The sequence below is a fragment of the Aegilops tauschii genome, chromosome 6 (genome assembly GCF_002575655.3).
Source record: "Aegilops tauschii subsp. strangulata cultivar AL8/78 chromosome 6, Aet v6.0, whole genome shotgun sequence".
Lineage (NCBI taxonomy): Eukaryota > Viridiplantae > Streptophyta > Magnoliopsida > Poales > Poaceae > Aegilops > Aegilops tauschii.
In genome coordinates this window covers 496,824,753-496,851,524 of record NC_053040.3, presented here as the reverse complement: position 1 = coordinate 496,851,524, position 26,772 = coordinate 496,824,753, and the positions used below count along the sequence as shown (strand labels likewise).

At 46.8% G+C, this 26,772-nt stretch overlaps 2 protein-coding genes across 2 annotated transcripts; both read left to right on the top strand.

Moving 5' to 3' along the window:
• The first annotated feature begins 6,230 nt into the window (after positions 1 to 6,230).
• On the top strand, positions 6,231 to 10,404 carry LOC109752713 (alpha-1,3-arabinosyltransferase XAT3). Its single transcript, XM_020311612.2, has 5 exons — positions 6,231 to 6,506; positions 7,476 to 7,565; positions 7,668 to 7,742; positions 8,623 to 8,688; positions 8,960 to 10,404. Exons 1-5 carry the CDS (start codon positions 6,368 to 6,370, stop codon positions 10,135 to 10,137), a joined length of 1,548 nt encoding a protein of 515 aa, XP_020167201.1. The 5' UTR covers positions 6,231 to 6,367; the 3' UTR covers positions 10,138 to 10,404.
• A 9,140-nt stretch (positions 10,405 to 19,544) lies between these two features.
• LOC109752712 (uncharacterized) lies at positions 19,545 to 26,286 on the top strand. The gene is made up of 5 exons (XM_045230238.2): positions 19,545 to 19,866; positions 20,287 to 20,508; positions 20,709 to 21,980; positions 22,077 to 22,142; positions 24,061 to 26,286. Exons 1-5 carry the CDS (start codon positions 19,713 to 19,715, stop codon positions 25,248 to 25,250), a joined length of 2,904 nt encoding a protein of 967 aa, XP_045086173.1. The 5' UTR covers positions 19,545 to 19,712; the 3' UTR covers positions 25,251 to 26,286.
• Positions 26,287 to 26,772: the final 486 nt, after the last annotated feature.

Genomic DNA, 26,772 nt, shown 5'->3' with positions numbered 1-26,772 from the left:
AGGCGCCCTAAGTCAATAAGGGCCCTCTTCACTGAGACCAAAGGGTCAACCGCGATGGAGAAGAGGTCGGGGAAGCACACGGCGAAGGGGGAGTCTCCGGCCCACCGGTCAAACCAGAACAGGGTCGCCGAGTCGGACCCTACCGAGATGGAAGTCCCGATGCGAAGGACAGGGAGAAGCTGGACGACCGATTACCAGAACTGCGAGCCACCAGACCTCTGACAGAAGGCAAGGGGCTGTCCATGCAAGTACTTATTCTGGATGATGTCGAGCCAGAGGCCACCATGGCCTTGCGAGATGCGCCAGAGCCATCGGGAGAGAAGGGCGATGTTCATGCGCTTGGAACACATGATACCGAGGCCGCCCTGTTCCCTAGGCTTGCAAATGTCAGGCCAGCTGACCATATGATATTTCTGCTTATTGTTGTCGCCGGCCCAATAGAAGCGGGACTGGATCTTGGCGATCTCGTGGTGAAGAGTCTCGTGGAGGCTGTAGAAGCTCATGAGGAACATGAGGAGGCTGGAGACGGATGAGTTAATGAGAATGGTCCGAGCCGCCTTAGACAGCCATATGCCCAGCCAAGGTTCGATGCGAGTCTGAAGCTTGGTCACGGTCGGGCGTAGATCCGCGACGGTGAGCCGAGAGTCGCTAATAGGCGTTCCCAAGTAGGTCGTGGGGAATGAACCAAGGTGGCAGTTGAGCCGGTTAGGGATAGCAAGGGACTCGGCCTCAGAGTATCCCATCACCATCACATCGCTCTTGTCGAAGTTTATCTTAAAGCCAGATATTTGTTGGAAGCAGAGAAGAAGGAACTTAAGGTTGGGGATGTCCAACTCAGAGCCTTCGACCATGATGATGGTGTCATCGGCGTATTGGAGGAGGGAAATCCCGGAGCCGCCGGCCAAGTGGGGAGTGATTCCGCGAATGTGGCCAGTAGCCTTCGCTTTATCCAGGATGGCGGCAAGCGCGTCCACCACCATATTGAACAGGAAAGGGGAGAAGGGATCTCCTTGTCTAACCCCACAGAGTATGGGGAAGTAGGGACCAATCTCCCCATTAATGTTCGTGGCAGTGCGACCGCAAGAGACCATCTGCATAACCCTGGTAATCCAGCGGTCGTCAAAGCCCTTCCGGAGCAAAACTTCCCGAAGGAAGGGCCAACTAACAGTGTCATAGGCCTTATGGAAATCAATCTTCAAGAATACCGCCTTGAGGTGTTTAGATCGGACCTCATGGAGTACCTCATGAAGAACTAGCACCCCATCCAGGATATACCGCCCCTGAATAAAGGCGGATTGGTTGGGGTGGGTAATGTGGTCAGCGAGGAGGGTCACCCTATTAGCGTACCCTTTAGCCAGAATCCGGAAGATCACGTTGATGACCGTGATTGGACGAAACTGGCGGATGTCAGAGGCACCCGGAACCTTCGGGATGAGCGAGATGATTCTATAGTTGAGGCGCCCGAGGTCAATGGACCCAACATAGAACTCCTCGAAGATGGCCATGATCTCAGGTTTAATTACATTCCAGAAGGCCTGGAAGAATTTCACCGGAAGACCGTCGAAACCCAGAGCGGAGGTGGGGTTCATGTCTCGAATGGCAGCCCAGACCTCGCCCTCGGAGAAAGGGGCCGCATAGTTGGCGTCGCTGATTTTCTTTTGTACTTGGTGCCGTCGGATGGTGCATGAACAGGTGATAGGCATAGTACGTCCCTCGGCAGTAGTCTGAGCTACGTTAGAGGATCTCGTTCCGTTTCTGTTGGAATCCACTTGGGAATCGTAAAGAATCGCCGGATCAATATTTTTCGGGAAAGGAAATTAGCTTGACCATATACGTAGTACCTAATTAGTACTACTACTAGTAAGTAGTAGCATATATACATACGTCTCTCTTTCTTTTCTAGCCGTCACATGCTAGCTTTTTTCCTCTGGAAGAAAAATGCGACCTTGCCAGTGCCCGTCGCTAGGGGCTTCCTCCGTCACCGTCCTCCGGTGGCTCCCCTCCGTTGACGACCTCGGTCGTCGGTAGTGAGGCAGGTCGCCGGATCCACGTGTGTGGATGTCAAAACAGTCTTTTCACTCCGTTGTATGTATAAAGCAGCAATCGAACAAAGTATACGGTCGAACGATACAAAATGGAGCGGCATCCCTTTTACAAAGCTGATCCTAAGATAACCGGATCACGCAGAATGCACATGACTACAGAACCAAAAGAACACATAGAAAGAAATGATAACAACGCCACACTACGCCCTAATACACCTACGCACCATGACAACACCCTCAGGAAGGAAAACGGCGCAAAGCATCGCCGTTGCCGAGTCCAGAACAGACAAAGGTTTTAATACGAAGCACAAACACGTAGATGAGCACCACGACGATGTCTTCAAGAAGAAAGCGGAGCTCGCAAGCGCGCCATCGGCGGAAACAAAGTGCGGAGCTTTCATTCGATTGCTCTCAGTGTCGGTAGACCACCCCGGGCGAGCGCGACGAGCATATATCTCCAGATCTGGATCAGGGCGCCTCAACAACTGGAGCGCGCCCGGGCCACCCACCGCTATCGCCGCCCACACGGCCAAGAAATGTAGCCACCGCCGCCGCCATGGAGCCCGCCGGAGAACACATCATGCAGACCACCTTCTATGGCCCCCTGTCCCAACCTCCAAGCCCCGAGACAACGCCAACCGGCCGCTTCACAATGCCCAAACCATGGTAGGTAAAGGCCGGCATCAGTCACCAGGCAGTGTTCGCACCACCACAGTAGGGGCACCCACGCCTGTAGTCCCCTCCAATACCGGTGGACAAAGGGGGAGATAGCCTAGTGACTACCGACAATCATCGTTGAGAAAGCTCAGACGACGCCAAACCACAACCTGAGACACCGATCTAGCAGTCGACCCACCTTTGTCCCGTCCACCACATCCACGGACCGACACCGACGCTACAACAAGAAGACGACTCCCAGCCAAGCCGCAAGCATCCACCTTGGCTTGACCGGCAGCGACCCGAAGCCGAGAAGCCCAACTCCAACTCCAAGATGACGACGTGTCGGACCTTGCTCAAGGAGCACCTAACCCCTGGTAGGAGGAATATGTGAACTCCATACGCGGCAGTCAGTCCGTGTCGCTGGCCCGCTGCCGACACACGAAATCAAGCTAGGTGAGGCCCATACATGTCAACCAGAGTGAGGCCCAGACGCCCAACAGGCTTTTCTTTACTGCTGCAGTGAGACTTACTAGGCAATACGTACATCCTGGTGGGGCCCCCTCATTCCAGGGCCCACGGGCGGCCGCCCCTCCTCAGGGCCGGCCCTGTTTCCACGTTAGAGCATACACAATGTGTACTTTTCTAGCCTTGACCATCTCTAATAGACGGTCCAAATGTAAAAATACCTAACTTTTGGACTGTCTGGGGCAAAAAACGCTGCTCCAACAGACGGTTCATATGCAAAAAACATTTGGACCGCGGCCTCCTCGTGATGTAAAATCCAACATCTCGCGATGCAAATATATATCACGAAATGCATCTGGTCCAAAACCAGCCGCCGCCCGCGAACGCCCAACCGCCACTTCATTTCCGTTCCGCCCGTGCCCGTCCGCCCGCCCGCGACCCGCCGGCCGGAATCCGCCACCGCGATCGCCCAAAACCTCGCCGTCGCCCGCGTCACCACCCCACATCCCCGCCGCCGCCCTCCGCCGCCGTCGCCCCCCTCGCCTCCCCGCCGCCGCCCGGACACCGCCGAATCGGGAGCCAGCCGGCGCGGGATTCGGCCCCTCCGGCGGTCCGGCTGCCGCGGTAGGCCTCCGCAGGGTCTCAGGCTGCAGCCGACCTGCTCCCGTCGGCCGTGAGCCTGTCCACGGACGTTACACCGGCCGCACGACGACCGCCGCACCAATCCCTCCGCCCGGCTGCCAAATTTGTCTTCGTGGCCCGCCGAGCTCCTCTTGGCCGGCCTCCAACCTCTTTTGTTATCACCGCCGCCGTTCGGAGCCGTCCGCAGCCGTAAGCAGCAGCCAATCCAACCGGCGGCCATCTTCCTCCACCGCGCGCACAAGGTGTTCAACGGAATTCCTCAAGGTAAAAAAATGACAAAACTTGATGATTTAACTCGGGATTGGATAGTATGTTTGACGGTGGTCGTGTGCATTGTAGATGAGCTCGGTTGACTCCTCTTTCGTGGAAAACTATGTTGTATTTGTGTTGCATTTCATCTCCTGGATCTGAAGAACTATGTAATAATTTGATGTTGTGGACATGAATTTTTTTTATGTTGTTTTAAAACATGTTTTATGCAATATGTGCGGCTGTATAGTGGCTGGACAGCGGTTGAACAGCAGTCGCGTGGCTGCTGGCCGGTTTTGGACGATGAATTTGGACCATCTATTGGAGTTGCTCTTTTGAACCATGAATTTGGACCATCTGTTGGAGTTGGCTTTTTTTCGGAGCTCCAAAACGCATTTTTTGACGGTCCAAATTTTACATCTCCGGTTTTGGACCGTCAAAATTTGGACCATCTATTAAAGATGCTCTAAGCCTGCCTCTAGCGACTTGGAGGCCGGCGCCATACACTACAAGGAATCGCCTCTAAACTAAAATGGCTAGCATCGCCTCCCAGCTAAGAGGCGGCCTCCAAATTCTGTCCGGATTAAAATAATATTGTGTCCACAATAATCATAGTCAGCATGCATGCTGCATGCTAGCATTGCTGATGGAAAAAAAATATTTTTTATGTGTATGTTGCATGCAGTGGGGTCCATCTTAGAGGCTTGATTGAATTTGATACATTGCACATCTCACGCCAAGCTTAGAGGTGCGTACACGGACCCCAGCTTAGAGGCCATGTTGCCTCTACACACCGTGGATGCCATTAACGAAGTACCCCGTGTCGTGATCAACCGCTTGCTAAGTTGCGATGATGCATCTTGGATTTTTGGTCAGTTACCTTATACTTCGAATAATATGAAGTAATGTATGTACTTTCCTTTAATGAGAATATGGCATGCAATTAAGTTTCCAATGTTATGTTTGTAGCTCATTTTGCGTGTATAATGTTAATTGAGATGACAAGTCAATGTAGTTAAGCTATGGCGGTGGGAAAAAGGGTATTTTGCATTGTTTTCAAGTTCAATGTGAGTCATTGATCTAAGCCGCCGCCCTAACGTCTGCAAAATCATGCAGAGATGATTGGAATCCGGCATGCGCATTAGACTGGTCTCAGTCGAACTGTTGCGTTCTCCATGCACTTGTTCTCGGGCTGCCCGGCAGCGACTGTTGTTTGGGACCTCCATGGATCGCAGCTGCTCGCGTTTCGCAGCACCGCCGACTGGACGAGCCACACGATGCATCTCGCCGATTGTCGCCCCCATTGTCTCGTGGAATATCTTGGACGCACAAAACGCAATGGTGTCCGTGCGCCTCTCCCCAAGATATCCAATTGCTTCGGTGACCACACATCATGCACGGTAACCATGGCGAGCTGCACATGCATGGGCGCCACCCAGCAGTACAGGAGCACGGCGAGCTGCACACGCACGCACCGGCAGCCCGGCAAACTCCAATGGCGGCACTAGGGCATGCAGGGCGGCAAAATCTAGCGACTCACTCAGTCTAGCCCGGTCTGAACCGCCGCGGATCCGGTCCCTAAAATCCAGACCGTTCGGCTGGCCGGTCTGGTCCGGTTCGTTCGCCATAGGCTTGGTCGGGGACTGGACGTCCACCCTTGGATCAGACTCCAAAACTTGAATGACAAAATGCCCAATAGAGTTGAAATCATGAGCCAACCAACCATTCGTCTATGTTATTCGAATGATATCACATTGGAACCGAAAAAAAATAAAAAAATTTACTCGAATTTCGTACGGGGATCTTCCATTGTGGATCACTATACTGTTTAAAAGATATTACGGTATTTATAACAAGTGCCAGCCCGATCCGGATCCGGAGATGGTGCTGCCACGCTGAGAAGGTGTGTGAGGAGCCGATGCACGCGCCGGTAGTCCATGGCGCTCTACAATGAAGATACAACAGAATAGAATACACTGGACGTATGCTTAATTAGTTTAGCCAAGGGCTCTCTGTTCGATGTTCACCATTAGAGCGCATCGGATGCACATGCTGTGTGCATGGGAGTTAGTGACTGACAGTACTGGAGGTCAACCTCAAGACTTTTGATTAAACTAAGCTCGTGCATTAATGCGCATTTGACAGTACTGGAGACCTCAGTATGTATGCTTCACTTGCAAGAGATGAGACAGCACCCATAAGTAGGAGGAGTATACTAGCCGCGAAGATCAGTGTCCACCATTGTTCACTGGAGCTAGCTAGCTACTAAGTGATCAAGCCAGTACGTACGTACGCACGTACAAGAGATGAAAAGGGGCGGGAGGAACGAGAGCGGTAAGCAGCTTGTGAGCGGAGGAGGAGCGGCCGCCGTGTGTCTTCTGCTGCTTCCTCTCGTCGTCCTCGCCGTGCTCAAGTCCGACTTCATGCCGCAGCAGGTTGTTCACAGTAAGTGCTCTCTCTAAATTACGGCCAACAACTCGATCGCCAACAAGAAAAATGCTCGAGCTTTTGTCGCATCACCATATTTTTACGCGTTTATGTTCCGTTATCTCTTGATACATAGTACAACCCGGTCCATGAATCGTTTTTATGGAGAAGATAACGATTGAGCTTTTGGGTTGGGTTCACCAAGAATTAAACTTCCCTGTGTACCGATGAGTAGTAGTTATGAGATCGATCCCTCACCTTCAGATTGACAAGATCGACCCGCCCGGATCAACATTTAGTGTTACCTTGAGCATACCTTTTAGAGAAATCAATTGGTTTTGATGTAGTAGTATTCTTGAGCGCATATTGCTAGTTCATCTGTTGCGACCGCCGACTTTGTATATATTTGCGGTTTTGCTATATGTCATGTGCCTGAAATTTTTGTTGGCGTCAGTCAATCGAATTCAAACGAGACCGAAGGTGTGTGAAACGTGAGAAGCGCAGTGACAAGCATCGTCCCCGGCGAGGCCGAGTTAGGACCCCGCTGGAGACGGGGACGACGGTGCAAGCTACGACTTTCTAGGCTAAGCTAAGGAACCATGTTGACGGGTGCGAGTCCGGGGGGTGCAGGGGTCGTCGGTGTTGCTGCATATTGGCAGGGCTTAGAGGGATGGTCGTGGCGACAACATGTACTACGTCGATGCATGGAGGGGGCGGTGGAGGGGAGGATGGGGCTCCGGGGGGTGGAGGCAGACGGATGGGACGGAGCAGGCAGGCAGTTGCTCGGGAGGGAGAAGAAACAGAGGTTCAAGATGAAAAGTATGCTGCGGTACTGGCCGTTGGATGGTGATCCAACCACCTAACAAATCGACTGACACAATTGTTTTTTCAATTAACTGATAAATCGGCACTCCCATACCATATATTTGCGATCACAATGCGTGTAAAACTAGAGGTGGACATGACTTGCGTTCCATTGTTTTGCAGTTGCAGAGACCAGCATTGGCGAAGCTGGTGTAGAGGGTGCAATATGGCAGCCGCGGCAACAACTAGTAGCCAAGTCAAAAGCTGCACATGGTATGCCACAAAACTTACTTGTTTAACCTCAGCCATGTCTCTAATTAAATCGTCGTTTGGCACTAACAACAATAGCATTTGCCCTGTGGTCGATGAATTCAGATCCGGTCGTCGAAGCACCCCCTTCTCCGGCGTCGGGCGACGAGACGTCCGACAAGGTCGTCGATGCAAACAGAGGTAACTAATTAATTACCTTTCTCTTCTCCGCACAACAGATCTGACTAATGTGCAGTGCACGCATGTGTTTCTGTCCAAATGATTCCAACTTCTGGATTTACTATGTGCTACTCCCTCTAATCTATAGTAATCGTCGCTGATTTAGTACAACCTTAATATATATAGTCAGCTGCGGAGCTTCCCTAGTAAGACTGGGCATAGCGCGAGTAACTTTGACTAGTAACATAAATATGTTACTACCTCTATAGTAGGGAGTAACATATGTGTAGTACACTTCATTTAATAGGTTGTAAACTTATCTTGTGTTTGTTACATATAGCATCTCTCTTCTCATTAAATTATTGTCACATAAGTAAATTTACTGGGTTGGACTCTACGTTACTACTGAAATTACTCCGACTATGGGCAGTCTAACAAACTGAGTCATGCCCCCATACCCTAGAAAATTCCTCTAGAATAGGTTAAATTGTTACTTAGGCTTAAATTTTAAAGATTACTCAAGTTTAAGCACAATTAAGTTGTCTTTTTGGCCCCCTCAATACTGCTTTGCTCCTCAACAATCTCGGTCAAGCTCCACCACCGTGTATAGCATATGAAAATGTATACTACTAGTATACAACATTTACAATGCCAAAATTAATTTTCATCATAAAATATGTTTGTGTACTATATTTATTTGATGGTGTAGATATTAGCACATTTATCTGCAGACTTGGCCAAACAATAGGGAATTTTAGTTAGCACAAAGCTTGAACTTCAATTAATTTGGAGTTGAGGGAGTGCTACCATTCAGTGGTAAACCCTTACAGTATGATTTATGAAATAGATCCAGGCTTTGGGAAAGCTGGTATTGATGATCATTAATTGTTATCTATTGCAGCTCTCAAAAATGGGAAGGGATTCCTGGCCACGAACGTGGGAATGGATGGCTCTTTGATAAAATCAGGTAGATACAAAAGTAGTATACTGAATATATATTGAACCATTATTTGAATTCATAATTTGTTTGGGCCACTCAGCTAACTGGCAAAGGGTACATTTAAATTGCTGGCGATACTAGAATTTTGTAGCAAACCAACATGGTTTTTTCATCCAAAAGGAGGATATCCCGTAATGGTAGAATTCAGTGGCAAATTTAATTTCCTCCAAGAGTTACAGAAAAATGTAAAGAGAAGTTTTTAACCAATTAGTAGGTTATAACTATTGTGTGCATGCAGATGCTGATGTAGCCGCACCAAGGAGCAAGCTAAGTTGCAACTTCAGCAGTTATCGCACGAACATGTGTGCCATGGAAGGTGACGTCCGTCTGCACGGCAAAGCCGCCACCGTCTACGTGGTCTCAGCGTCCGACGACAACCGGCCAGACAATGGGACGATCACGATCCGCCCGTACCCGCGCAAATGGGAGACACCGACGATGCAGCTGGTCCGTGAGGTGACCATCCGTTGGAGAGCCCCACCGGGACCGGGTGCGCCACGGTGCACGGTGACCTACGACGTCCCAGCGGTGGTCTTCTCCACCGGTGGCTACGGCGTCAACATCTTCCACGCCATTACCGACATCATCATGCCTCTCTACAACACGGCGCGGGAGTACGATGGCCGCGTCCGGCTCGTGGCCACTAACTACGACCGCAAATGGATCGCCAAGTACCGCCACGCCCTCTCCATGCTCTCCATCTACCCCATCATCGACTTCGACGCCGACAACGAGGTGCGCTGCTTCCCGTCGGTGCATGTCGGGACGGAGAGCCATAAGGAGCTAGGGATTGACTCGGCTCTCTCCGGCAAGGGCTACACGATGCTGGGCTTCCGGGGCCTGCTCCGGTCGGCTTACTCTCTGAAGCGTGAGTGGGTGACCCCCAAGAACCGTGTCAGACCTCGTCTCGTCATGGTGCTGCGAAGGAACTCGAGGGCGCTGACGAACGAGGCGCAAGTTCTGGCAGCTGCCACCGAGGTTGGCTTCGAGGTGGTGGCTGCGGGGCCGGAGGTGGTGCGCGACCTGGCCAAGTTCGCGCAGACGGTGAACTCGTGCGACGTGTTGGTGGGCGTGCACGGTGCGGGGCTCAGCAACATGGTGTTCCTCCCGCGCAACGGCACGGTGGTGCAGATCGTCCCTTGGGGCGAGATGAAGTGGCCGGCCTGGACCTCCTACGGCGAGCCGGTGGCTCCCATGGGGCTTCGCTACGTCGAGTACGAGACCACCGCCGAGGAGACCACGCTCAAGTACGTGTACCAGAGGAACCACACCGTCTTCACCGATCCGGTCTCCCTACACAAACAGGGATTCAACATGTTGTGGGAGACCTTCCTCAACGGGCAGAACGTCACCCTCGACGTCGACCGCTTCAGAGGGGTCCTGCAACACATCTACCGCTCCGTTACCATCACATGAGTAGATTATTACGTCCCAGGTTTTTTTTTTAAATGTAATAACACGTCGATTCCATACCTCACACTGGCTCAGCAATGGCTCTGGCCCCCTCAGAAAGCTTCCATCGTCAGGTAAGGCTATGGTACATAGCTGTCTAACAGATGGCCTCTTAGATGATTAGATCCCATCGCAGCCAATGAATGACCATGCCACCGAGGAGACGACGCGGGGGTTCAACATGCCGTGGGCGACCTTCCTCAACGGAAAATTTACCAGTCCGTTACGTCCGAGATTAAGCGCATGTGATTTTTGTCTTCGCTGCTTCGTTTCTACTTCCTCCGTCTTGAATTACTTATCGTAGAAATAAAAACAAATGAATGTATCTAGAAATAAAAATAGGTTTAGATACATCATTTCCCCGACGAGTAAATCTGGACGGAGGGGGTACTTAGATTATGAATAGAAGACCATAAGGACATTTATTAGCTGTGAGAGGGTGCAACACGTTTTCGGCTGATCCAACCGCTATAATGCCAACTATCTCTGCTTGTGCAGCATACTCCCTCCGTACGCGAACAAGTATACATCTAACTTGTGTTTTTAGTCAAAGTTTTAAAATTTTGACAAACTTTATGCGAAACAATAGCAGCATTTATGACACTAAATTAGTATCACTAGATTTGTTTTTAAATGTACTTTCAAAATTTATCAATTTGATGTCATATATGCTACTACTTTTTTCCATAAAATTTGTCAAAATTATAAAACTTAAACTTAGAACAAAAGGTAGAAGTTTCGCGGAGAGGGAGTAGGAGCACCACCAGGCTGAAAATGCAACTCCTCACCTACTTTCGTTGTTCGCACGCCACGCCGGCCTGTGCATGCATGCTCATGCATTCAATTCTGGCAAAATTCAGGATAGCTCTGGCCTGATATGCAGGCTCATGCATTCATTTCAGCCACAATTCATCATGAGAATAATTCAGGCTCATGCATTTTGTTTCATGGTTCTGGCCTTCCTGTTCGTCGTCTATGAGATCCGATCACATGGGGATAAAGTAGTTGACCGGGCAGTGGCGGCGCCGTATGGTACGAGCATCGGCACTAGCGCAGGATGCTCATATTGTGCACCATCTTCTGTTCTGGATATCTCCGCGTCGCTGGTTTTTTCCCACATGATCTCCTCTTCATATGGTTGGTTATTATGATGTTAATTACCACAATTTCCACCTACAAAAAGGTGTTTTCTAAGCAATGCTCAAAATCTCTTGCTGCTTTCGGATCCTGAAAAAAAAACAGACAATAAAAAGGCAAGCCAACGAGATTAAATTCTGACAATCCAATGACTATGATGCAAAACAATGGATAAAAGTGATGCGAAAACGCACTCATCACAAAGCCAATTCCCAATGAGATACTTGAGAATTCTGATTCACCTTCGACGCCTCTCAAATGCGACGTGGAAATATGTTCAGGATCGTTAAGAGAAACGTCTAGGGTAGTTGGAAATGCAAGTTGCTAATTGTTGGCAGATAACTTGTTTGAATAAACTAATACTGACAAATATGGTTTTCTACATGCTATAATTTTTCTAGCTGCCGAAGGAGGTGCTGAAAAGGCTGGATTACTTTAGGTCCAGATTTTTTTCTCGTTAGGTGAAAGCAAAAAAGAAATAAATACAGATATCTCAAATGGAACATGGTTTGCCACCCAAAGGATCACTGATGATTAGGCATGGATGATCTTTAGGTAAAAGATGATGCCTTAGTCTGTAAAAAGATGTATAAGCTTCTAACTGAGAAAGGGATCTAACAAACTGTGCCCCGCAACACGTATCTAGGCTCAAAAGAAGTATCTTGGGCATACTGACAACCTGGGTCTTCATACTTTAGGGTCGGTCTAGTGGAGGCAAACAGACACCTTTGCTGATTTGAATCCCTCACAGTCAAGGATGGCTCTGAGATTCGCCTCTTGGAGGATAAATGATTGTGAAACACCATCCTCCGGGAACAGTACCCGCCTTTATACCTAATTCCTGCTCCACTCCAACTCAAAGGAAAACATAAAGGGAGAGCCAATCATGAAAATCAATAGCTATAAGGGCCTCCAACATACTTCACTGGTAAGCACAGATCCCTTTAACAGCCCCCCCCCCCCCCCCCCCCCCAAAGCCATGCCCCCTCATGAAGACTTCACACATCACTTGGGCAATCCTCCTAGACACTTTGAGCACATAGAGAAAAAACTCACAATAGTGAGGTCTCCGATCCATGCAAAATACCTTGGAAGAAATATTTGTTTATTATCTTTCATATAGTCCATAAAAGACCAGCAACATATATACATACTATAGCTATATCCTTGCCGGTATAGTTGGGAAACCAATTCAGGCATAAATCTAGAAGAGGTTGTATATATGACTTCATTGTGTCTGACAATTTATTTTTGTATACGTACATTGTTGTTGGTTGTGTGCATTCTAGTCGTGTAGAGGCTTGATATGTTTATTGTGCTATGTATCCCCTTGATACTACATTTTGAGTTAAAGAAAACATTCTTTATAAAAAAAACATCGAACCAAAGAAATAAAATTTTAGTACCATTATGTCTGAGTCCTTTACGACTCTATACAGTGATCTATCTGAGTGCGGATTTTTTTTGAGTTCACATGTAGCTGCAGCTGCTATCCTGGTTGTTGGCTCCTGCAAACTTGCAATGGGATGTGTGCAATGTGTGTGTGTATAATGCCAGTCATTCAAAGATTCATAGGAGATTCCTGTTATACGGTACTAGTTCTAAAAGAGCATGGAAACAAAAAAAAGTGCAAGTATACTTGTACGAATTTGTCCTGTTCATTGAAAGAAAAAATAAGGGTAAAAAATTATTATGGATACTCAAATATAAATAAACAGGATATTTTATATCTTTATCTTTACCTAATAATAAAGGGAGGATGATTTCATGGTTCTCCATACGTCACCCTTTTCTATCCGTTAGTTTTTGTATTGACTAGAAAGATTGATGGTTGAGATTTATGGTTCTCCTTCCACACACAACTTTCACTAATAAAATTCCTGACCGGCCACACCATCCATCGTACATGCCCCATATTTCCTAGCAAATGGATTAGGAAGAAGAGTTACGAGCACGGGACTCCATAATCACCTTGATTAAAAACCCGAATTGTCAACAACACTGGAGAGGTAAAAGCAGGTCCTTCCGGTCACCATCAAACAGGACACGGCTGCGGGTGCAGCGCCGAACTCGGCGAGTCGGAGTTCTCTCAATGAAACATCCCGATTAACACCTTCTCGCCTCCCGATCGGACCTCCTCCTCTTACCCGATCCACCCCTCGATCCCGATCCATCCCTTCTCTCCGCGTGGCATAGGGGAGACCTCAATGCTGTGATGGCGAGCTGGGAGGCAGCGAGGTAGACGCCCTTGCTGAGGAGGGCCATCATGGCCTCCAACTATGCCCTCGCTGGCGAGGATGGGAGCTCTGTTCATCTTGATCTAATTTTGACTGGTCAAAGTTGGTTTCTTAGTTGCCGATTGGTTTCACATGGTGGTAGTGTGCTATGGAGAGAGATGTTTTTTAGCAATAGAAGTAGCCCATTAGTTAAGTTGAGGCTCTATATCTTGTGTTCTGGATTCCAACTTCTGGATTTACTATGTGCTACTCCCTCTAATCCATAGTAATCGTCGCTGATTTAGTACAACCTTAATATATATAGTCAGCTGCGGAGCTTCCCTAGTAAGACTAGGCATAGCGCGAGTAACTTGGACTAGTAACATGCATATGTTACTACCTCTATAGTGGGGAGTAACATATGTGTAGTACACTTCATTTAATAGGTTGTAAACTTATCTTGTGTTTGTTACATATAGCATCTCTCTTCTCATTAAATTATTGTCACATAAGTAAATTTACTGGGTTGGACCCTATGTTACTACTGAAATTACTCCAACTGTGGGCAGTCTAACAAACTGAGTCATGCCCCCATACCCTAGAAAATTCCTCTAGAATAGGTTAAATTGTTACTTAGGCTTAAATTTTAAAGATTACTCAAGTTTAAGCACAATTAAGTTGTCTATTTGGCCACCTCAATACTGCTTTGCTCCTCAGCATCTTGATCTAATTTTGACTGGTCAAAGTTGGTTTCTTGGTTGCCGATTGGTTTCACATGGTGGTAGTGTGCTATGGAGAGAGATGTTTTTTAGAAATAGAAGTAGCCCATTAGTTAAGTTGAGGCTCTATACCTTGTGTTCTTCAAACTATAGTTTGTGGTTTCATTCCGATAGCTAAAAGTTGTATTGGCTTGCAAAGCTTCACGTGACTGGACCAGTAGGGGACGATTATTTCATATGGAAAGTAAATCTCTGTGGTAGTAAAAACTATTATTTGACATGATCCATACTAATCTAGGGGTATAGCTAGCAGTGTTTATAATGGGATCAACCTATGGAACCTATGTTTGTCCTCGTGCAATGCTGAAGTTGCTCAGGGAGGCACTAGTTGGCGCAGGATGAAGCGTTGGCTGGTTTCCAATGCACCACACCATCACCAGCACCGACGACATCACCAAGGTATGTTGGTAGAGGTTCACACGTCATTTGAAATCAGGGACATAGTTGTGTGCTTGGTATATTGGAGTGACCCATGACTATTTTTTTCTAGGTGTCCTTCTTTGCATATACTACGTAGTTCTCAAGCAGGTATGATCCAATCGAACTCTCATGTTTGTCTTCCTCACCAAGCTTTGATCCCAAATTCCAAGTTCTAACCTTGCTAGGGCCTACAGAATTTCATGGAGTACATCTTGGTGAGGTGATGGCTATTCATGCAGTTACAATAGCAGGCAGGGGTGGATGAATGTGAATTCCAGACTAGCACTTTGCATGAGTTATGGCTCTCCCTAATTGGTGACAGAAAGCTTTGACCGAATATTGCATCCATAATGTTTTTGTTCAGTGTTCAGCAATCCTTCTACTATGGCCAGTGCTTCAGTTCATCAAGATATCTGTCCATGCGCATATTCTTGATGAGCAGACATAAAACCTTGGATGCCCATAAATATGCTAGAAAAACATGGATGGTGGTAATCACCTGGTTTACTGAACATATATATGCGTCAACTGCCAGCTGGATGTGAGTTCGTCGTGGTGACAAGAGTGCAATTTGACCGGCTGATAAGAAGATGTCCCGACAGATTTATTCATTCAAAAGAATTCTAACTTCATCAAGTGAATTAGAGGACCAAGTAAAGGTTTCATGGACGTGTGAATTAGTGAATAAGTCTCATTATTCTTGTATATATGCATCAAACAAAAATTGTACAACAGAGAGCAAACCAATATACTTGGCTTCTCAGCGAAATCCATAGATCATCTAGGAAAGTCTACTAATTTTCATGTAGCTATATGCGTTTTGTTATGTTCTCCTGAAGTTTCCTTAAGACAATAGAAGCATCCTACTTTTCAGTTTATAAGTTAGTTTATGAGTTGATCCAGTTCTGAACACAATTCAATTGAACATGTTTGGTCCAACACTTTAGGAATCATTCACGTCTATATGCAGTTTTTTAAAGAGAGTACATTTGCAGTTTGATTCCATGTGAAGTCAATGACTGGATTTTAAGAAATTCATCAGGTTTATTGCATTCGTCAAAGAAGAAATGTTTAATTATGGGGAATTTCTGCTAGAAATTAATGATGCCTTTGTTCGGTGCAAAATTTTTGATTGTTAAGAGAAGGCTGGGACATCTATTGTTGTTTGTATCTTAGAGTTACACTGCAAATCATTTGTGGTAGCAAACATGCTAATCATCTATTGTTGTATGTGATTCATGGTGTGTTGTAATTAATCAGTTTTTATAGTCCACCAAACTAACGACATGCTTGATTTCGTTTTGTGCTTCTTTTTTTTTTTGCTTTTTTCTCTGTCACAGAGCTCAATGTGAGTCTTGATATGAAACATCTCGAGTCGGAAGTCCGAAATGTGCAGTCTCTTCTTGGACTATGAAAATATGAGCCGTTGGGCTTCCTCCCAATGGGTCGGTCCCTAAAAAAACAAGGCTCAAATGGGGTAAACGACTGATTTGAGTTTTTGTTTTGTTGGCATCAAGGGAAGGAGGAACGGCGAAGAAACCAAGTCATGCAGAGAAGGTTCGATCCTAGGCCCCATGGCCTCGAGTTATATGCATGTGGTGTGCGACAAATTGGCGCCCATTAGGAGGCGATCAGACACTAAGTGGCCATGACATGTGAGGGACCCGTCCTCCCTCAGTGGAACAAGTCTATGACATTTCAGGTCAAAAGCAAGAGGTAGTATGAGGAACGATATGTATGAACGGCTGGTGGCCTTCACTCCCCAAAGCTCGACGAGATTTGTTAACATTTCATTGCACTTGCGTTGTTCAATGGCATGTGTGTCGTGCGGTGCCCGAGCTCATCCCCTTGGCTCTCATTCAAACACATTGTGATTAGTTGCAAATTGCAACCAATATCGGCGAGAGGAGAATAATCGGCAACACGGGTGAGGCACCATGTTGAGATCAAGGACGTGAATCAGTAGGGGCCCTTGAGCTATGCTTTTTGTGCTAGATGCATATGTTGTTTTTTTCGTCCCGTTGCAACACATAGGCATATTTTGCTAGTGATTGTTAAAACGCCATTCTCTCCGTTTTTATTTGCTAGACGTCACGCTGATCGTTTTCTCTAATAGTAGTGTATATGCCATGTCATGTATATCTTTTTTACTGAAAGTATTTCTCATTTGTGTGTGAGTACAAGAACAATAGTACAAGTAGTCAGAAATTATTTTGGTTGACAAAACGATGGGCTGGGTACGAGAAAGGAGATAAGACTTCCTCTTTGTCTTTTCTGCTGCACAAGGTCACATGCACATATATAGCGGCAAAAATGGTCTCATACAGTCCAACCTACAGTAGCGTATGCATGCATATCATTAATGCTCGGAAGAAAGTTTAACCACATAATCATCTGACATGCAACAGGTCCAATGCATCTGTCCGGAGACAATGCGCACTCAGATGCAACTTTCTCAATCTTTTATTGTCGTTCACACTACCTTATTTACAACTACCCCGCCCTGATACACCAGTTTCTTTCGTAATTTGGGTCATATTTTGACCATAATTTTATCTAATGAAATCTAAGTTATATATAGGAAAAACAATATCATTGGAAATTACATTCAGATACGATCAAACAATATAAATTTTGGTCTCATGCATAAACATTTAGCTTGTCAAATATATGGTCAAATTTTCACTCAAAATACGATGAGGACTAATATACACAGATGGAGATTGTACGCGGGAGAACGAGGAGGCAGCCGATTTTCTCTAATAGTAGTATATATGCGAGGTCATGTATGCCTTTTTTATTGAAATTTTTTGTTGACAAATCCGACGGGGAGGGTCCCCTCGATCTCCACCGCCAGACCCCGTTCTCCTTCATCTCGCAGGAAGCGGCGGCACGGGGCGGTCCCCTCGGGCCTGAGCGCGGTGCTGGCGTGGGGTTCTGTGACATGGCGGCTCACCGGCATGCCCTTGGCGTGCTGGTGCGGCAGTGGTGTGTTGGGCTTCGTGAAGGACTGAAGGGTGATGCGCGCCTGGGCTGCGCGCAGCGGCCGGATCTGGCCGACAGGCGGCGTGGGCTGGTGGATGTTGTGCCACGTTCCGCCATTGGTGGCCAATGGTTGCGGTGGTTCCCTACTCCTCGTGCGGCTGCTCTTGGTCATGACGGGGCGGGGCAAGCTTGTCATGATTGTGGTGGTGCGGCGGCTGGGGTCCAGCAGGCGGTGCAGGGGATGGTGGCCATCTCCTTTCTTCTATATCCAAGCCAACAGTGCGCAGGGCTGGGTGGGTGCCGGTGGTGCCGGCCGCAAGCGCGACGGGGGAGGCGAGGATCTACGGTTCGTGCTTGGGCAGGCTAGATCTAGGCTCAAGGTGGATCGGAGTTGTGCTCTAGATAGGTGAGGTGGGGCTCGGCCTCGGATGTGACTGTGGTTCCTTGCGAGCGAGGGGGTCGTTGGTGGTGGTGGGGGACATCACTTCTTTGTCGGGGCAGATCGGCGTCAAGATCATGGGCATGGCATCGTGTGAGCTTGCTCACCGATGATCATCAGTAGTTGGGGAAGCATTACTTTTTTATTGAAAAGTATTTCTCATTTATGTGTGAGTACAAGAACAATAGTACAACTAGTCAGAAATCATTTTGGTTGACAAATCCGATTTGCTGGGTATGAGAAAGGAGATAAGACTTCCTCTTTGTCTTTTCTGCTCCACAAGGTGACATCTTACATGCACACAGCGGCACAACGGGATAAAATGGTCTCATACAGTGGCCTGACAATAGCGTATCATTAATGCCCGGAAGAAAGTTTAACCACATATAGCCTGACAATCATCTGACATGCAACAAGCCCAGTGCATCTATCCCGAGACAATGCGCACTCAACTTCAACTTTCCCAATCTTTTATTGTGGTTCACACTAGTAGTAGCTTATTACAACTACTCTCTGTATATACAATTTCAAACATAGATTTTCTGAAAAGTCGAACTAAGCAAACTTTGATCGAGTTTGCAGAGAAAACTATTTGTATATACAATTTCAAACATATACTACATGAAGATACAACGGATGATGTATCCAATTATATGCATCTGGTGTTTTAAATGTACATATTTTTGTCTATAAACATGGTCAATGTTTGTAATGTTTGACTTTTGAAAAAAAAATCTATATGCACTACATTATGAAACGGGGAGAGTACTCCATTCCTTTGGTAATTTGGGCCATATTTTGACAATTAATGATTTTAACTAATAAGATATAACTTATACTTAGCAAAAACTATATCATTGAAAACAACATTCAAATACGAATCCAACAACATAAATTACGATGACATGTATTAACATTTTGCTAGTCAAATAAGATGGCGACTAATATAGACATACAGAGGTAGTACTGGCGAGAGAACCGAAGAGGCAGCCGAGGACACGAGAGATTAATGTGTAACGGGAGATCTGATTTTCATGGGCAATACATGAAAGATTCCACGTTCCAGTCCTCTCCTGTTGGGGAAATGACAAAGAATTTACGACTTGTTCAAAGGAACCGAGGGAGTATATGCTAATGCCAGTATGCTCGATTAGCACGATGGTGCCATTAAGACACTCGAGGTCGAGGTCAACTCAAAGACTTAAGACCCACTCTAGAGTATAGACCCCTGTACAAATGGATGGAGAGAGAGAGAGACAGTATAGGAGTAGCGTATATACTAGACATATATGCTAATGGCAGTATAGTATGCTCGATTAGCGCAGTTGTGCCATTATGAGCCTCGACGTCGAAGTCAACTAAAAGACTAGAGACCCAGTCTGGATTAGTATGAGAAGCCCGTTCAGGAAGGAGATCGCATCAGCACGCTTCACTTGTACTACAGTAGTAGAGTACTAAATCCCATGCACACATATACTCACTCCTACTAGCTAGCTCCCAAGTCTGTGAGGATCAGTGTCCACCATTGTTCACTGGAGCTAAGTGAACAAGCCAGTGTACAAGATGAAGAAGGCCATGAGGAAGGAGAGTGGTAAGAAGCTTGTGGGCAGGGCAGTAGCAAGGGCTCTCGTGTGGCTTTTGCTTCCTGTCCTTGTCTTCGTCGTGCTCTACTCCGATCACATGCCGCGGGTTCTTCAATTACAAGCAACAACTCTTTGTAAGTCCCCTCAATTACAAGCAACAATTCTTTAGGTTTCGTGTGTTCATCTGATCTATACGTGTGCACCATCATCTTCGATCCATCGTCCGAAAAAATCATTACTCAAACTCTTTGCCCATAGTATGAAGAGAGGTGTGATACCTCCCGGGCGCCCATGCGCCGTCATGAACAGTAAATTTGAAAAAAAATGATATAAAATCAAAAAATTCCAAAACTTTAGGACATCAAACATGATCAAACATTTGATGTTCTTGCGAAGTTTCAGCCAGAAATAACATTCGAGGGGTCCACATAAAAAAGCAAAATCATTGTTCAAACTATACGTGCACTTTTGAGCAGCGATTTTTTTAGGGCGCCTTGGATGTTATTTGTGGCTGAAACTTTGGCGCTAACAATAAGTATATGACCATGTGGCAGATCCTTCATTTAATTCGGATTTGGTCGGCCATGCACCACCTTCTCCCGCATCAAGCGAGCAGACGCTCGGCGAGGCCGTCGATGCACCACCTTCTCCCGCAACAAGCGACCAGACGCCCGGCGCGGCCGTTGATGCACCACCTTCTCCGGCATCACGCGACGAGACGCCCGGCGACGTCATCAGTGCGAACAAAAGCCAAGGCGACATCGCCCGTCGACAAGGTAATTAGTTACCTTTTCACGGCAGGACGGTTGTTAAATCTGCCTAAGCAAACTAATGCTAACAGACATTGTGTTAGTTTTACACTACCAATGGAATAATCCAAGGGCAATTGACATCTCTCTAAGAGTGGCAAGATAAAAACTAAAAAGAAGTTTCTTTCTACTACACGTAATTAATAACTCTTTTGTGCATCTTATAGATACAGATGTGGCAGCACCAAGAAGCAAGTCAATCTGCGACTTCAGCAGTGAACGCATGGACATATGTGCCATGCAAGGTGACGTCCGTATGCATGGCAAATCCGCCACCGTGTACGTGGTCTCAGCGTCTGATGAAAGCTACCGGGCAGAGAATGGAACAGTGAAGATCCACCCGTACCCGCGCAAGTCGGAGGAAGGAACGATGCAAGCTATCCGGGAGGTGACCATCCGCTGGAGCGGGCTGGATGCGCCACGGTGCACGGTGACACACGACGTCCCCGCGGTGGTCTTCTCCACCGGCGGCTTCCTCAACAACTTTTTTCACGCCATGACCGACGGTCTCATCCCTCTCTTCAACACCGTGCGGGAGTACGATGGTCGCGTCCAGCTTGTGGTCACTGACTACAACCACAAGTGGGTTGACAAGTTCCAAGACATCCTCGCCGCGCTCTCCATGTACCCGGTCATCGACTTTGACGCCGACGACAAGGTGCGTTGCTTCCCGTCGGTGCACGTCGGCACCGAGAGCCATAAGGAGATGGGGATCATCCCTTCTCTCTCCCGCAAGGGCTACACGATGACGGACTTCCGGAACTTTCTCCGGTCGGTCTACTCGCTGAAGCGTGAGTGGGCGACCCCCGTAAACCGGACATCTGGCGAAAGGCCTCGTCTCCTCATGGTGTTGCGCCGCAACTCGAGGGCATTCGCGAATGAGGCGGAGGCCGTCGCAGCTGCCACAGATATCGGTTTTGAGGTGGTGTTGGGGGCCCCGGAGGCCATGGGCGACATGGCCCGGTTCGCAGAGGTTGTAAACTCGTGCGACGTGATGGTGGGTGTGCATGGTGCAGGGCTCACCAACCTGGTGTTCCTCCCGCGCAACGCGACGTTGGTGCAGGTCGTCCCGTGGGGCGACATGAGCTGGGGGGCCAATGCTGCCTTTGGTGCGCCGTCGGCTGACATGGGGCTCCGGTACGTCCAGTACGAGCCGACCGCCGAGGAGACGACGCTCAAGTACATATACCCGAGGGACCACGCCGTCTTCACCGACATTGCCTCCATACACAGGCAGGGGTATGGTATGACGTGGGCGATCTTCCTCAACGGCCAGAATATCACCCTCGACATCGACCGCTACAGAGGGGTGTTGCAGCAAATCTACCATGATAGTGTAATGGCCAATCCTTCATTTAATTCTGTTCCCGTCGTCGAAGCACCGCCTTCTCCGGCATCAACCGGCGAGACACCCGGCGACATCCTTGATGCGAACAGAGGTAAATAACTACTTGTTCTCCGCAGAATACACAGTTTCAGTCAGTTTGTCCGAAAGTCAAGTCTGACTAAATTGAATATATTGTAATCTGTTGCAGATCTCCAAAACGAAAAGGGGCACCTAGCCATGAAGGCGGGATTAGACGGTTCTTCGATAAAATCAGGTACGTACCAAGTTTTATACTGCATATGCAAACACTGGGCATTTGCATCTCTTCATAGTTCATAATTAGGTTGTGGCTCTTTGGTGGCAACGAGAAAACATGTAATTGTTGGCGATACTAGAATTTGGTAGCGAACAAACTAATACAACTAATAGACTTTACGTTAGTTGTACAGTACCAACATATCATAGAAATTACTCCTAGGTACTAATTAGAGGAATCTTTAGAGCCACCATGTTAATCGTAGAAACATGCCATAAATAACCAAACAATTTGAATTCGAAGACTAAGACTAGATGTGAGATAGAGTATATTTGTGCGTGGTTCTATGTTTTGCCAGCCCTGGATCTCCACGTCTTTACATTTTGTATTAACATATGCAACCATTCGCTTGCACGTTGCCAGTTTAGAGTTTGTAGCCGATTAGCCATTTTGTATTAACATATGTACCTCGCAAAGTAGAATCCTATCATAGACTAATGCATCTACTAAGCAAGCAGAATCTCTACCTCATTCCTCTCTTTCACCGATATCCATAAACCATAGATTCCATTAGCCCGATCTTTAGAGTTCATATAATTCGGAGCACATATAGTTAAAAGAAATCGGCCAAACAGTAATTAAGAAAAAAGTGCTCACATGTGGACACGTAGATGGCACATGCTTCATGCATGGTCAATAGTAAAAAAAACTGAGGTTAATAGAACCCACACAAGTATGTAATGTTTCAGCCAGGTCGATTTGTAGACCGACATATTTGCAAATAAATGGGAAATAGTGACACAAGATTCCGTTATATACTATTTTTTTATGAACTAGCATGGAAAGATATATATGAAGTAACATCACTAAATAGATAAAATAAAAAAATGTTTTTTTGACATCGGTGCAGATGCAAGCGCTCATATATACACACATACACTCATCGGTATGAGGGAATGTCTCCCCCCACTGAACGCGCATCCCCGAAAATCCTGAAATAAATCCAGGAAAATGCGAGCACCAGGACTTGGACCATGGTGGACTAGGGATACCACTGTCCTCCTAGCCATCCAACCACATGTTGGTTCACAACAAAAAATTGTTGTGCGGAAATAAATACAATAATATGACCATGCAAAAAAATTACCCAATGTGTAATACAAAAACTTCAGAGAGATAAAGATGGGGACTTATCCCCTATATATTGAGTTCCCATATGAAATTAGTATGATAATAATTCAGATATTTTTTTCAGAGCACACACTACAACATCTCGGGCTAACAGTAAATAAGAAAGATGCAAAAATGGTGAAAGAAAAATGATTTTTTTTCTAAACAAACATGACTGTCTATTTTAACAATGTAGATGTTTACCAAGAGAAAACATATGTTGTGAAGTAGGTGAAGATATTTCACATTAAAAAGTAGCCTCTGTTTAGAACCTTCTGTTTTGCCCAGACCACAACATCTTTCTTTTGTTCATGAAAAGTATAAACATGTATAAGGCCTGAACATGTTCATTACAAAAGTTCTACCTAAATTTTCTAAATATTAATTGTTTTTACAATTCACCTCCAAAACACTACCTCTAATAGTAACCATATATATTTATCACAATACATGTATGAACCCATGCACGAATTGATGACTAATAGAGTATATAATAAAGGGCTACCCATGATGGAATAATCCAACGACAATTGAAAGTTTCATAAGAGTGCAAAAAGAAAACCTAAGAGAAGTTTCTAACAAGTACTAATAAATACTCCCTAGACTCACAAATATAAGATGTTCTACCTCTTTTTCTGATCCAGATGTATATAGTGGTATTTTAATTGTTATTGAATCATTTCAGTACGTAAATAGTCCATATCAAAATATCCAAAACATCTTATATTTATGAATAAAGGGAGTAACTCTTTTGTGCATGATACAGATGTGGCAGCACCAAGAAGCAAGTCAGTGTGCGACTTCAGCAGTGAACGCATGGACATATGTACCATGCAAGGTGACGTCCGTATGCATGGCAAATCCGCCACCGTGTACGTGGTCTCGGCGTCTGATGATAGCTACCGGCCAGAGAATGGAACAGTGAAGATCCACCCGTACCCGCGCAAGTCGGAGGAAGGAACGATGCAAGCTATCCGGGAGGTGACCATCCGCTGGAGCGGGCTGGATGCGCCACGGTGCACGGTGACACACGACGTCCCCGCGGTGGTCTTCTCCACCGGCGGCTTCCTCAACAACTTTTTTCACGCCATGACCGACGGTCTCATCCCTCTCTTCAACACTGTGCGGGAGTATGATGGCCGCGTCCAGCTTGTGGTCACCGACTACAACCACAAGTGGGTTGACAAGTTCCAAGACATCCTCACCGCGCTCTCCATGTACCCGGTCATCGACTTTGACGCCGACGACAAGGTGCGTTGCTTCCCGTCGGTGCACGTCGGCACCGAGAGCCATAAGGAGATGGGGATCATACCTGCTCTCTCCCGCAAGGGCTACACGATGACGGACTTCCGGAACTTTCTCCGGTCGGTCTACTCGCTGAAGCGTGAATGGGCGACCCCTGTAAACAGGACCGCCGGCGACAGGCCTCGTCTCCTCATGGTGTTGCGCCGCAAGTCGAGGGCATTCGCGAATGAGGCGGAGGCCATCGCAGCTGCCACAGATATCGGTTTTGAGGTGGTGTTGGGGGCCCCGGAGGCCATGAGCGACATGGCCCGGTTCGCAGAGGTTGTGAACTCATGCGATGTGATGGTTGGTGTGCATGGTGCGGGGCTCACCAACCTGGTGTTCCTCCCGCGCAACGCGACGTTGGTGCAGGTCGTCCCGTGGGGCGACATGAGCTGGGGGGCCAATGCTGCATTTGGTGCGCCGTCGGCTGACATGGGGCTCCGGTATGTCCAGTACGAGCCGACCGCCGAGGAGACGACGCTCAAGTACATATACCCGAGGGACCACGCCGTCTTCACCGACATTGCCTCCATACACAGGCAGGGGTATGGTATGACGTGGGCGATCTTCCTCAACGGCCAGAACATCACCCTCGACATCGACCGCTACAGAGGGGTGTTGCAGCAAATCTACCATGATAGTGTAATGGCCAATCCTTCATTTAACTAGATGACACGTTGTGCCCTTGACGAAACATAATGCTGCCGAGAAGCGATGCCATCTATATGAAAGCCATCAATGATGGGGTCAAGGAGGAGCGCTATCACCCCTATGTTGCTGATACCCGCAGGAGTATCGCGGTGATCAATTGTAATCGGAATTTTCGAACATGAGTCTACTTGTGGCAGTGCTGTTTCAATAGTGCACACCTCGCCGAAAACACGGGAATAAAAAATCAAGCAATTTTATTTTAACGGAAAAGGAAGTTTTTTTTAGGAAATAAAAAAAGAACTACAAAATTCAAGCAATGAGAAAGCACCTCCTAAAAAATAACAGTTACCCAAGAAAAAAGGCATAATAAAAGCAAAAAATGAGACCTAGTGCATCGAACAACAATAACGAGGCTATCCTAACCACAAGGAAAATTCAAAAGAAATAACAAGTCTAGCCTGAAATAGAAAAAAATACCAGGGGCTGCCCATACAAACACACACGGAAAAGCTCATCTCCGTCCACAAGATAGAAAAGCCGAAAAAAGGTTATGGCTCATAAACCCGAAATCACTAATTAAGATGTACTCCTTTCAAAGATCACTCCCGCCTCCCTAGGTTGCGACAAGTGATGCATTGCATGTGCGCCACTTGTTGCAACCTGTGAGTTTTCCATTTTTTCATAGATCCGTTTATTCAAAGCGTTTAATCTCTTAAACCGTGTGTCTAAATCTCAAACCGTTTTCACCATTGTATTCCTCAGGTCGAGATCTTCAAAATTAGATCGCATGTTGATAGGTTTTGGCAAAAAAAATCCAAATAATCCGAACGGATAGCACGTTTTTTTCCTTTTCGAAAGAGGCACGAATGTGCCTCTTGCGGAAGCAAATCTGTGCCTCCATGAGAAGTAAACCATGCCTCTCGTGGAAGGAAAAAAACGCGTTTGTTTTTGTTTTCGAGAGCCACGGTGGTGCCTCTCGCGAAAGCAAAACCGTGCCTCTCATGGAAGGAAAACGAAAACGCGTTTTTTCTTTCATTTTTGAGTGACACGACCGGGCCTCTTGCGGAAACAAAACCGTGCCTCTCACAGAAGGCAAAAAAAATAAACGCATTTTTTCTGTTTCCGAGAGGTACAGCCGTGCCTCTCGCGAAAGCATATCCGTGCCTCTTGCGGATGCAAAAAAACTAGTTTTTTCGTAAAAAAAAATCAATTTTTTGTCCAAAAGCAAAGAAATAGCGGTGGAAAACCAAAAAGCCTAAAAAACAAAAAAAATCGAAAAAGCAGAAAACACGTGCGAAAAATTAAAGAAAATCCGAAGGGAGCGCTCAGAGCAATTCAATGCTGCCAGCATGCATTTGAAGTCAGGTTTCAACTTAGCGGACGATATTCATGCAAACCGGCTGATATTCATCAAAGTTTGGAAAGAAAATAGCACATCCATACGTAGGATGCAAGTACAACAATGTCCCAAATTCGACGTCCAACAAGTTTTTCAACAGATCATGTGGTCCCATACATGTTGTACCTTCAGTTTCATCCA